The 13,192-nt window shown below is 46.5% G+C and overlaps 1 protein-coding gene across 2 annotated transcripts in view; it reads left to right on the top strand.

Annotated features, from left to right (window-relative positions):
* sik2b (salt-inducible kinase 2b) overlaps positions 1 to 12,334 on the top strand; it is a 70,165-nt gene extending 57,831 nt beyond the window's left edge. Inside the window, exons 9-15 of one of the 2 annotated variants that reach the window (XM_064984192.1) lie at positions 612 to 773; positions 4,046 to 4,277; positions 5,356 to 5,655; positions 6,731 to 6,897; positions 8,881 to 8,991; positions 9,214 to 9,308; positions 9,397 to 12,334. In XM_064984192.1, the coding sequence (XP_064840264.1) occupies positions 612 to 773; positions 4,046 to 4,277; positions 5,356 to 5,655; positions 6,731 to 6,897; positions 8,881 to 8,991; positions 9,214 to 9,308; positions 9,397 to 9,967 (1,638 nt within the window). In that variant the 3' untranslated portion in view covers positions 9,968 to 12,334. The remainder of the gene's footprint in view (positions 1 to 611; positions 774 to 4,045; positions 4,278 to 5,355; positions 5,656 to 6,730; positions 6,898 to 8,880; positions 8,992 to 9,213; positions 9,309 to 9,396) is intronic. The other variant, XM_064984193.1, reaches the window with a different exon arrangement.
* The last annotated feature ends 858 nt before the right edge of the window (positions 12,335 to 13,192 follow it).

Below are 13,192 nucleotides of genomic sequence, written 5' to 3'. Positions count from 1 at the left end.
CCATTCCTTTCACCCTCTTCCTCTCTTTCTTTGATTCACTCTCTATACATTCCTTGCACCCTCTGTCTTTGATTCGCTCTCTATCCATTCCTTTCACCCTCTGTCTTTGATTCGCTCTCTATCCATTCCTTTCACCCTCTTCCTCTGTCTTTGATTCGCTCTCTATCCATTCCTTTCACCATCTGTCTTTGATTCGCTCTCTATCCATTCCTTTCACCCTCTTCCTCTCTTTCTTTGATTCACTCTCTATACATTCCTTTCACCCCCTGTCTTTGATTTGCTCTCTATCCATTCCTTTCACCATCTTTCTTTGATTCGCTCTCTATCCATTCCTTTCACCCTCTGTCTTTGATTCACTCTTCTATCCATTCCTTTCACCATCTTTCTTTGATTCGCTCTCTATCCATTCCTTTCACCATCTTTCTTTGATTCGCTCTCTATCCATTCCTTTCACCATCTTTCTTTGATTCGCTCTCTATCCATTCCTTTTATCCTCTTCCCCTCTTTCTTTGATTCTCTCTCTCCAACTTTTATCCTCATCTATTTCTCCTGACCTTCCTCCCTCATCCTCTCTCGCTCTCTCTGTACCTCTCCATCTATGTCCCCTACAGCCGAGCGGTGGCTCCCCCCAGGTGGGTCTCTTGCCCCAGGGGGTGCGGGGTCTCCTACGCTCCCCGGCCCTGCCCCAAGCCTCGGCCGATGCCTTTAACTTCCCGCAGTCGCCTCTTCTGCCTGAGCACAGCTTCATGGTCGAGGACGTGGCCACTCCTAAAGTAAGTCACAACGCCAGCCAACATGTAATCTAAGGTTACGAGGTATTCTGAACCACCCTGGCCTGTGGACACCCACTAATGTGGAGCATTATCCAGTTTTCCAGCTGGATACAAACAAATTGATGTTCATATTGAACAAACTCAGGGAGAACCTCCACTGTTTGAAAACGTTTCAAAAGGTTTTCTCCTACTGAACATGACCCTGTGGTGCACTTATTGCAACTGGACAGTGGTGACGCTACAGAGGACCGATCCTCCCCCCAGGCCACCCCAACCCCGACTGGCCACTGCAGTTGAGTTATCCAAGAGGGGATTCTTGTCTGTATTTAATTTAGTTTAGCCCACTCATGCTGCCTTCTCCTTTCTCCCTCCTTTCCTCCCCAGGGGGCTCTTTGTTCAAGGCTGTCCCCAACGCCCCACAGCCAGGCAGCGAGAGAACAGAGCGTTGCCAGTTTGGCACTCAATAGAACAACAACACAAAATCAGCTGATGACTGACACAGTCCAGCCCCAGTCCCCTCTTACCCCCTTTTATACCTTGTGTGGGAACTTCTAGTTAGTTCCACCTGAGTCTGCATCCAAAATGGCACCCGACTCCCTATTTAGTAGTGCACTACTTTTGACCTGGGCCCTGGTCCGAAGTGGTGCACTATGAAGGGAATGTGGTACCATATGGGATGCTGCCTGAGTGATGAATGGTGGTAACTGCGTCACAGTTATGTTATGAAAGAGCTCTGACTCACATTTCACTGAGGTCGGGGCTCCACAGGAGAGTACATAAGCTGGGACCGTGACGGTGTGTCTGTGTGTTAACCTCGTTCAAATCCCCTGTCCTATTCTGACCCCTCCTGACCTGGACCTGCTGCTAATGCTACTTGGCTGGCCCCCATTCTCTCTTCTGCATCCCAAATGGCACTCTATTCCCTATATAGTGCACTACATTTGATCAGGTCCCATAGATTCCCTATGGGTCATGGTCAAAAGTAGTGCACTATATAGGGAACAGGGTGCTATTTGAGATGCACTCTGTCTGTGCACCCTGCCCTAGCCACAGCCTGGTTATCAGAGGGGGAATGAAGGGATGGGGCTTGCCCTGTGAGCAGGTCCCCAGAGCCATTAAGGCTTAGGCACTGGGCTGGCTGGGTCTAACAGTAACCGCACGGCCAGCTGCCCCTCGCTAGTTTACGTAAGCCACCACACTCAGTCCCCTCGGTCTGTCTGTCTGTCACTGGCTGGGGCCACACATCTGATATGACAGCTGCCAGTTCTTTACAGCTCGGGCACAATCAGAGACCTCTCTCCCTCTCTCACACACACACTAGGAGCACACACACACTTAGTGTTGGACCATGTGACATCTGCTGTACTCTTGTCCCTGCACGTCTGGATCCAGACTCTCTCCCTTACTCCCCTCCTCCTCCTCTGCTAAGTGTCTGTCTTTATCTGTGCCAGACTGTGACCTTTTCTTCCAGCCTGGCCAGGCTTTAGCATTCGACTTCGCTCCTGACGTCAACACTCTACGTTGAGCAATCTACCATTCCCCTGCTTTCTGCTGTGTGTTGAACAGCTGCCTTATACGCACAGACCCTATACTAGTTTTATTCTGACCATCATTTATCACTTTTACAGCCTATTTTTTTTCTTCACTTACGAACTATACTTAAAAAAATATATATTAACCCTCATTTAAAAAATGCTGTGTAACCAGCAGGCTTGCGAGAGATTAAATCAAAATAACGCTCAAGTGTTATCTTGGTGAGGGAACACGGCATGGCCCCTCAAAAACAAGGAACTAGCCTGATCTCTGCAGCAGGAGCACCAGCAGCAGGAGCACCAGCAGAACATATGACCAGGATGCTGCTTGTTGAGACCGTTCCCTCTGCCCTCCCTCACTCTTTATGAGCCCCTGCTGGCTCTAAGCACTGTAGGGACTAGGAATGAATCCCAAATGGCACCCTGTTACCTATTTTAGTGTACTACTTTTGGTCAAACTAGTGCACTAATAAGGGTATAGTGTGCCTTTTTCCCCCACCTTTATTTAACTAGGCAAGTCAGTTAAGAACAAATTGTTATTTTCAATGACGGCCTAGGAACAGTGGGTTAACTGCCTTGTTCAGGGGGCAGAACGACAGATCTTGCAACCTTTTCGGTTACTAGTCCAACACTCTAACCACTAGGCTTCCTGCCGCCCCTTTTGGATGCACATTAGGCACTAGTGCAGTAATAGGCTGGTGTGGCCTGGGTTCGTGCAGCCAGCCCCTCTCCGTCCCCAGTGTGTTGAGTAACAGGCAGCATTCCTGGCCTAGCACGCTTCAGGGGACTGGGTTCAGGAATTGTACGAAGCGGCTCTGACTGGAGGAGCCCGGGGTTCTGGTTACCCCGGCAACTCATCCAGATGATCCGTGTCAGCGAGGGGGTGTGTCAGAGAGGCAGACAAGAGTGTGTGCGTGCGAGTGCGTGAGAGATTTGTGTCAGAGGGAGACATTTGTGTCCGAGAGAGACACTGAGCGAGAGGCGTGTGTGACGAGCTTGCCTGATTGCGTCTGTCTCTGTGGAAGTGTCTCTCGCTGCACTTTCGGCCAAAGCACACTTCCTGTACATGCATACCAGACTTCCTCCCCTCTCCCCTCTTACAGTGTCTGAGCAACGGGGGGGGGGGGGTAGAAAGAAATGGCAGACACATTTGGTTTACTCATCCAGTCCCCAAGCCTTGCAGGATTGTAGGTGCAGAGCTGTCCACTCCAATAACACACGTGGAGAGGGCCCTCTGGATGGGTACATTAGGGGAAAGCTGCCTGGTCATGAATTAACCAATAGAGGAGCCATTTACCTCGTGTGTGTGTGTGTGTGTGTGTGTGTGTGTGTGTGTGTGTGTGTGTGTGTGTGAGACCGAGGAGGTCCCATTCACGTCAGAGTCTCATGCTGCCCCGTAGGCATGAAGATAAATGGGGAGAGCAAAGTGTAATGGAAGTGTTTAGGTGAGACCCTCTCTCATGATGAGTAACCTTGCCTGGGTGCTGGAAACTCACGTTAGCTCCCCAGAGAGAATGCCCTGAGAGTCTGTGTTGGTAACCCAGTTTGAACTCTATAGCGAGTTCCCAAGGACTATGGGATGAAAATTAGCTCTTTTGCTTTTTGCTCTTTTGCAAACAACTGGCACTTGAGCATTGATTTGGAAAGGGAATTAATGTCCACTGTCCCTGTGAAATACATTTCATAAATGGATTACTCCAGCAAACAACTCACCGTGCCTCTCCCGGTCTTTGCCTTTAGGTGAATGGCTGCATGCTGGACCCCCTGCCCCCCACAGTGCTGCGCAAGTCCAGCGCGTCGTCACCCAGTAACATGATGGAGACGTCCATCGACGAGGGCATAGAGACGGAGGAACCCGACGCCGAGGACGACCCCGCCCACCTCTTCTCCGCCTTCCAGACGGCCCGCTTCGGCCAGCGCCGACACACCCTGTCCGAGGTCACTAACCAGCTGGGCCCCGTCATCAACCAAGGTCAGAACTGAACCAAGGCTTTGGGACATTAGAGAATCATATAGGTCATTGGCTCGATAGGGGACATAGGCCTGTGTTCATACGATGGGTTGTTGATCTGCTAAGCCAGCAAGTATTGCGTATGTGAATGGTGAAAATGTGCGCTTCCAGTACAAATTGTTATTTTAAAGGCACCACATTTATTCATAGGTGGATGAATGGATAAATGAATGAGTGGATGGACTGGTTTTATTTATTTATTGTATCTAGCTGAGGCTAGAGGGGTACACTACAAAGCAGGATCAACAGGTTAATAACTGAAATAACTTGATTTTCTGGTTAATTTAAGGAAGCTAACCTTAGTGTGTTTTGGTTATTGAGGCAATTAGACCATGCCCATTTCATGCTTATCTTCTTAAAAAATGTATTGTTATTTCAGAATATTGTGGTAAGTTAACTGGCTAAGTCAATGGTCTTGCTTTGTAGCATACCTCTCAGGAATCTTTCCAGCGACCTTACCCGGGAAACGGGCTATGGCGTTATGGAATTTGGGGTAACGATTCATTGTCATGCAAATGGTCACTGTTATATTCATAATTATTATTATTTTTTTAGCTTGTAATGCATCTTAGCTACATTTAGCTACATTTTCAAATGTATTATCACATACCTAATGAATACAAGACTTATACACGCTTCAGTGACACCCTTGTCTCTACCTATAGATTTTGACAGCTTTGAGCTTTTCGAAATGGTCTCCACCCAACCATGTCGTTCTGCTCGTAAAATGATTGCTGACTTTACCCACTTCATGTAAAAAAAAAATATATATATATTCAATTAAATTCCTATTGGGTAAACTATATCTACTTGAATGTAAAAGTTCAATCCCCTCTTATCATAACATGACTGTATGAAAAACAATTTGTTTCTTTTTTGTTCACGGTTATTGTCCATAGTGTCGGTTACACGTTTATATGATAATTGTGCCAGGTCTACCTGGAAAAACCTGTGGCCCTAATTAGAGCAATATCCAATACACCAGTAGTACTGTCAATGAACCCTGTACCCTGAACCCTGTATTGCTGTGAACCAACAGGTAAACTGTTCACCATGGGCCACAACCCGTCCCTGGGCAGCGTGGACTCTGACATGGGCTACGACATGGGCTCCTTGCACAGTGACCTGGGTCTGCTGGAGGACACTCCCTCTCTCAGCGAGGTGGTCCTGGCCAACACCCACAGTTCGGGGCCCCACATGACCCAGGGCCCCTTCATGAGCCAGCGGCCCCCCAACCCCACCATGCAGAGCCTGAGCTCCCAAAGGAGGGAGGCCCACAATCGCTCGCCCATCAGCTTCAGGGAGGGCCGCCGCGCTTCCGACACCTCCCTCACACAAGGTGAGACCCACTGGTTGTCTCTCGATCTTTACACATCTCCTTCTCCGTCTTCCTGTTTCTTTCACTCCGTCTTTCCCTCTACATTTCTCCATCTTTCTCTCTGTCGTCAGCCTCCTTCTCATAAGACACCCGGTGTGACTTTGCTCCAAAGTAGAGCACTATATACACCAGGGAATAGGGTGTCACTTGCTAAATGAAAAATACAATTGACTTCAGGTCTCCATCTGAGCATCTTGTCCTCCCTCAACCCCTGAACATGAGGCCCCTGAGAGACGCCATCATCAAGGTCTCGGTCTCTAATCATTGCACAGACGACATGACACCCCTGTGAACCGCAGCTCATTCACACCCCTGTACGCACACATTTTCAAGCTGAAATTGGCTCTCATTCTCTTTTATTTTCTTCTCTTTCACCCACCCACTCTGTCTTTCGCTTTTCTCTCTTTTTCTCTCCGATGATTCATTTTGTGAATCAGACTGCGCTTTGAAGGTTTGGCCCACATAGCTCTGTTTTTAATGTTTAATCCCGTAGCAGCAGAAAAAGCACCCTGTAAAGTAACTTAATTAATAGCGCTTAAAATGTATATACAGGAGGTGTGTGTGTGTGTGTGTGTGTGTGTGTGTGTGTTTCCCCTCCCCCCAGCTGCCTCTTCAGTCTGCGCACACACACAGCAGGAGCTAAGAGTCACCGGAGCCCCACTTCTTTGTAATGGCTGTTTGAAGCGGCTGGGTTCTGCGTGCCGCTGCAAGGAGGAGATGCGGAGAAGCTTCTCAAATCTTTATATAGCCTTATTATTAGGATGAGTCAGGTCCCATGGTTCACGCCATCATGAACAGTCACCCAGCCTTTTAGGAGCCGGAGATGGATTTTTATTACAATCACCATTACACACACACTGCTACCACCCACCCACCCACCCACACACACACACACACTCATGACGTACATACTCTCTCCCTGCAGGCGGTGAAGGTAGGGCTAGAAGTGATGGCCATGTCATTTCAGTCGGAGATGCAAGGGAACCGGGTTATAACAATTAGTTTGGATGCTATAATCCCAACTCTATGTTGTCAGGTCTGGTTGCATTCCGGCAGCATCTCCAGAACCTGGCGCGGACCAAAGGCATCCTAGAGCTGAACAAGCAGATGTATGAGCAGATGGGCTCTGGGGAGGACCCATCCTCCATGAGGATCCTGGGGCCCCATGCAAACCTGCAGAACCTGCTGGACCCTAAGCTGCAGGTCAGTACTGGCTCCACAGTGACCGAGAGTGAGATCCCACCCAGCAGCACCACTCCTGACCTCACCAGTGATTAGTTAGCCAGCCAGCCGGTGAATCACAGACGAGGCTGGTTATATAATGATCCGTCCGGACGAAGAGGCCAATTGTCTCCTTGTTGACTGTCAGTCAGCCCCTGGAGCTGCACAGAGTGAATACAGCCATTGTTGAGGTAATACTGCTGCCCATAGCAATGACTGGTGCCCACTGGGCCTTCACTCGCTCAGGGACAGAAAAAGAGGGAGCGAGAGAAAGAGTGAGAGTGAGGTTAGAGGGAAAGTGTTGTGCCTGTGAGAGAGAAAGGCAATCGAGTTATCTTAGAAGTAACTGTGTGACTGACTGAAACTGAATCGCCAAATCTGGGAAGTAGAATGTACCGGTTGCCGCTTATAAACGGGCAACAACAATGAGTCAATTGAATGGCCGCTAAGACTGACAGAGAGAGGCACGATCCGTCTGTGAATCGGTACATCCATCTCCCTTGCCCTAGAACAGTGCGTCCTGTGGTTGCTGCGTGTCAACACAAGGCCTGTGTGTGTGGTTGGTCGGTCGGTTGTGGTGGTATATACACAGAGGCTTAGTCTGTGACTCAAATGGCACCCTAGCCATTTGGTGCTCTGCTTTTGATCAGGGCTCTGGGTGAAAATAGTGCACTAATAGGGATTGGGAATAGGTGCCATTTGGGACAAAGCCCTAGTGGTCGAAAGGGCTTATTGGCAGCATGCCTGTCTGTCCACAAGGTCCCTATAGTTGTTTCTCACACAATCACTATACACAGTCAGCAACAACATTAAAACGACAACAGCAACACTGCCCTGTATACAAGAGTGGCAATGACTTCATTACTCAGTGGAGCTGTGTGAGTGTGTGTTTTCAAGGTGCGCGCCTCCACGTCAGGGTTTCCGTTGGGACAACATGACCGGGAAGATTTGGATTTCCTTTACATTTGAGAAAATGTACCGGACCCATATGCATTGGGTGCGTAAACCCATTCGGGCGTCCACCAATGGTGCTCAGGATGACAGAGATCACGTTTATCTTATGATAATTCATCTTGACAGAACATGCAACTCCTGTGATGAAACGCCTTTCTAAACAGCGCATATGTGACGGTGATGAAAATCTCAGTTAGAAACTTAGAATGAGGGGGAATCTAAAGATGCCGCAACTCGGATGTATTGCTAATATGACAAGGAGGCCTCTGGACAATGAAAGAAAATGTATATGAAAACCAGTAGAACAGGTGAGAAATGCTGGTTTCAATTGACAGATTTTGCCCAGGCTACTTTGAAGCAAAGTAAGATATGCCTCGTAATATGACGTAAAACATTCAGGTTTCAAACAATGAAGTATATGTTTTCAAAATGCATACTGCCTCCAGCTCACATTGAAAAGTGGTGGGTGATGTGCTGATAGCCTGCCTACCGTTCCCTATGCACTTGAATGGCGAATTGGAAGGCGTGCTTCAATTACCAGTTGAGAAATAAAAATAGTAGCTCTTTTTTAATCATGGCGATCAAAACTGTTTTTAACATGCGATTGCATATAGAATTATTGTGCAATGACTGGGCTTATAAAAGCATGCTTCACTCCAGCAGCAACGTGCTTGAGGAACCGCAGCAGCAGGTCTAGTGCTGTCTGACAAGTGATATTCCACTCAAAATAGGCTGTGTATGCTGTTCCCGTGTGATAAATTGCGACTAACGAAAATGCACACTCCCAAATGAATTCCCCTAAATTTAGCAAATTACCCTAAAGACCGATAAGCATGACGGTCAAACGTATTTCCATTGACTGAATAAAAACAATCTTTTACAACGGGATTGTTTTTTTTCCCCTCCGGGTAAATTTGGTCGCCAACAATTTGATCTGCTTTTCGTCTGTAACCCAGTGAGATTGTGAGTGTAACCTCCTGTGAACTCTTCTGTGTGTATTATGCGTTTCAGGGAGAGGCATCCAAGCCCGAAAATAACTTGGCTTTATACCAGGGTGGCGCCCAACCTCTACTGTCCAGAAGACAAAGTCTCGAGACGCAATATCTCACGCACAGACTACAGGTACTACACCATTCAATCTGTCTTATACTGTATGTATCTAAAATATTTATTAAAGGAATAATCAATTACAATTAAACAATGACTAATAAAATGTTAGTTTGTCTGCATCATTAAGATTTTCATTTTATACCTATTAATGATTATGGATGACACATTTTGAGACTGGTAAGATATAGTTATTGATATAGTTATCCCTCATATGTCCCTCTCTCTCCGTTACAGAAAGCTAGTGTCATGGCTAATGTGAGTCCTGCTAGCTGCCAGCTCTTCTGTAAGGAGAATCCTCGGAGTCTAGAGCAACAGCTGCAGGAGCATAGGTACATTATTAGCTATTCACACTTAACAGATCCCACCGACTTCTTGTTTTCCTGGTTGTCTCTATAACCTATATCGCTTTATCTTCAGGTTGCACCAGAAGAGGATGTACCTCCAGAAGCAGACACACCTCCAAACCTACTTCAACCAGATGCAGATAGTAGAGGGTTCCTATCCAGGGGACCCAGGGGCCCCTCCACAGCAGCAGGGGGCAATGGCTGGGGCCCACAAGCAGCAGGGCAGCTCCCAGTCCTCCCCTCCCTACACCCAGGCCCTCAGCCCCCTCATGGAGCCCAGCGACAACCTGGTCTACGACACCTACCTGGCCCACCACTACCCCCACCCTCACTCCCACCTCAGCCCAGTACTCATGCCCCCCGGCCTGGCCTGCCAGCTGCAGAATCACCCTCCCGAGGCCCTGGGCTACAGCTACCAGCTGTGTGACCAGCAGGGACAGTTTCACTCCCCTCAAGAGGCACTTTATCCAGAACAATACGAGTTCCCCCTGGAGCCCGGGCAGCCACACCCGCCTGGCCCAGGAGAGGCACCTGTGGCCGGGTACGAGGGGCTGGCACTCCCCGCCGAACTCCAGGACTCCTTTCTGGACAGCGAGATGATGGAGACTGTAGACTCGCAGCACGGCTTCGTACTGGTGAACTGAAGCCGGTGGAACTGTGGGGAGAAAGCGGTATTACCGACAGTTGAAAACCTACACAGCATTATGTCGTAGATATGATGGAGTGGAGATGGGGGTCAAGGTACATGGGAAAGTTTTTTTTTTTTTTTTTTTTTTTGTATCAATGAATACTATTTTTGTTGTTGTGGTGAACCAACCTCAGAACCTTTCTACCAAAATCATCCCCATCTCCCTTCTTCCCACTCCTCTGTTCCCATCAGCCCTATGCTAGGACCCAGGCCTGGTGGCTGCCTGGGCGATAAGGGCGTGCCAGGGTACGGGTATATGGCTGGGTATATGTGGATGGATGTTGCCATGATGGGAGGTGTCACGTGTGAAGTGATATCGCTCCACAGGAACACAAATTGCCTCAAGGCTGACAGCAGCCTCGTCGAGAAGAGCTGGACGGTAAAAAAGACTTAGTGCAGTTTGGTCGTTTGGAAGACATGCACAACGGAACTTGGCTTACCGAAAGCACAATCCAAACGACAACCATGCTATTTTGTATTGAAATAGGACAAGAACTCTAAAACACATTGCGTGTTTGACATAGTAAAACAAGAAACGAACAAGAGACAAAAGTAATGAATTAATGCGCGCTTGATAAGTGCAATGTTCGTCAATATTTTATCGTGGCAATATTGAAGCAATATATCCATCTGGGACTAGGAAGCCGCACGGGCGACTTCCTCACCAGAAAGTCATACTTTATTGTGACGTTTCTCGGGAGAATTCCAGTATGATGACTCACATCCAACATATCCACAGTGACAGCTCATCACCGCATAGACAGCGACGACGTAATCGTGAGATAATCCCCCCCACCAATCCCATCGAAGCAGATAAAAGGGAAGGAAAAAATTCAAAAATAGTACTCCAATCTATATTTAATGAAGAGAAACACGATTTATGTTCATGTTCCTTATAAATGGGGTAGTTATTTCCAACGAACCACACAAATCAGTTTGGGAAGCCCTTCACTAGGCACTAAAAGGAATAAGTTAAGTCCAATCAAATCAGTTTGCTGCACTAGTGTTAGGTGAGGGTTTTATCTCCAGATCTTGTCCTTATACCTTCTGGGATGTGCAGCTGATGTGGGCCTAACCGTGTTGAGGTAGAAAACATCTAATCATGATTCTGTGGTGTAATATACCTAAATACCTACTGGTTTTCTGAAGGAATGTGTTTCTCTAACCTAAAGGTTGCTGTAGAAAAATATGTATAATGAGATGAAGGAAAAGACAAATGTAAGAACGGAACGTTAGTCACACAACACTGGATTAATTGTGTCAAGTTTCACAATGGCTCTCTCACAGCAAGCTTAGAATGAATACTTCACTTTTGAATCTACTTGAAGCATACAGATCTCTGATGAAGACATAGAACTCTACTTTTCATGAAATAGGATGAAAAACAGAAGTAGTCGAGGTCCGAGGCAAAGTCTGCTTCTCAAAATGGCAGCCTATTCCCTACATAGTTACACTGCTTTTATGGGCTCTGGTCAAAGTAGTGCACTATATAGGTATACGGGTGCCATTTGGGACACTGCCATAGACTAGACTACAGGATTGTCTGTGGATGCTGAATTACTGGAGCACTTTTACAAGGTAAAAAAAGGAAATATAGCGAGAGCGAGGTGGTGGTGGTCGTCAGAATGGTGCTTAGCCTAGTCTGCTGCTTCCCCGGGAGACTAAAACAAAAGCGAGGGAACCATTCACTCTCTGTTATCCCAATAAATGGGCACAAAACATTTGGTTCTATCAAAGAAAGAGCAGAGAATAACACTATTGGTTGTTCATTGTGCTTTGTAAAAAAATAAAATAAAATTGGGGTTTAGAGACTTGAGTGCTCTCAAGATGCAACAAATATTGTGTTGAGTGTGAATAGTGTTCAGTGTGCCTTTTTTTACTTGTTTTGTTGAAGATTAGAGTATTTTAGCGTTTCATTTCTAGTTTTAATTCCCGTTCTGTTTTTATTTTGGGGTATCCTTTCCGGAAATAAGTAGACCCAGGTTTTTACAAAAGGTACGAAACCAAAGTCCCCTCAGACATTTCCCTGTCCAACCACACCATGTGGAGTTAGGAGCTTCTTGGTTTTAGCTTCTTGACAGTGCTTTTTTGGTCCATCAGTATATGCCATTTAAAAAAAGTATTATAGCAATATTTCTAAGTAATAGTTGAAGATGTAAAGAAAATCATTAAGATTAGGAGTGGATGTGTTTCAGTATCATAATTTCACTTCTTGCTGACAAACGCCTGTCTTTAGAAAATCCAATTTTATATTTACCTTCATTGATGTTGACCACACATAAGCTAACTTGCTGTTGAGATTAAAAAAAGGTTTATCGAACAACGTGCGTGTGAGTATTTCTTCATCTACTTTTTCCCCCAAATAATCTGACTACGCAGCTCTTGCGTTGGATCCAATGATGAATATATTTATGGCCATGGTTGAATAATAGGCACTGTCATTCCCCAAAACACAGCTCACTATTTCAGATTCCATTACAACAGCCCAAATACGGACATCAGCGGATCTTCTATTGTACCAGTATAACCTGTGTAGGCGTAAAGTAATGAACTGGATGGGTGAATCACACGTAGCCCTTTTATAATAAACAGTTGAGTCACACGGTACATGAGCCTGAAATCGTTTCAGCTAAAATATCCAAGGTCTTCATTGTCAGTTATTGATAACACTTCATTACCCAAACTCGGTTCGACATCCAAATTGATCGCTAATGTGGCATGGGTTTTGTAAAAACACTCTTAACCGATGGCCATGTGGCGTCCATTATGGTGTTGATAAATATGTTCAGGGTTCTTTTTAACACCATTGACTCAGTGCTAGTGATGTAAGTAAGTAATTAATTAACGACATGATTGGACCAGAGTTAATGGTCTAAACTTCTGGAGTGAAATGTCTGCCCTCACCAGCACGGTACATTTGTCATCGCTAGGTGTGGAGTAAATCAGGGCCTGTATTTCATAACGCTGCTGATCTAGGATCAGGTCCCCCTGTCAATATAATATTCATATGATCTTAAAAGCCAAACTTGATCCTGGATCAGCACTCTTCCGCCTGAGATGCTTTATGAAGGTGGCCCAGGAATGGGTGTGAATAGAGACTCGGACTGAGTGAATGGTTCCACTTTTCCCAAAAAGGTCTCTCGACATGACTGGAGTCTATATCCCTCTTGGTTCTCTTGTC

Source organism: Oncorhynchus masou, chromosome 13 (assembly GCF_036934945.1).
Source record: "Oncorhynchus masou masou isolate Uvic2021 chromosome 13, UVic_Omas_1.1, whole genome shotgun sequence".
Classification (NCBI taxonomy): Eukaryota; Metazoa; Chordata; class Actinopteri; order Salmoniformes; family Salmonidae; genus Oncorhynchus; species Oncorhynchus masou.
Note: the sequence above shows the minus strand (reverse complement) of the source record. Positions and strands in the feature narration are given on the sequence as shown.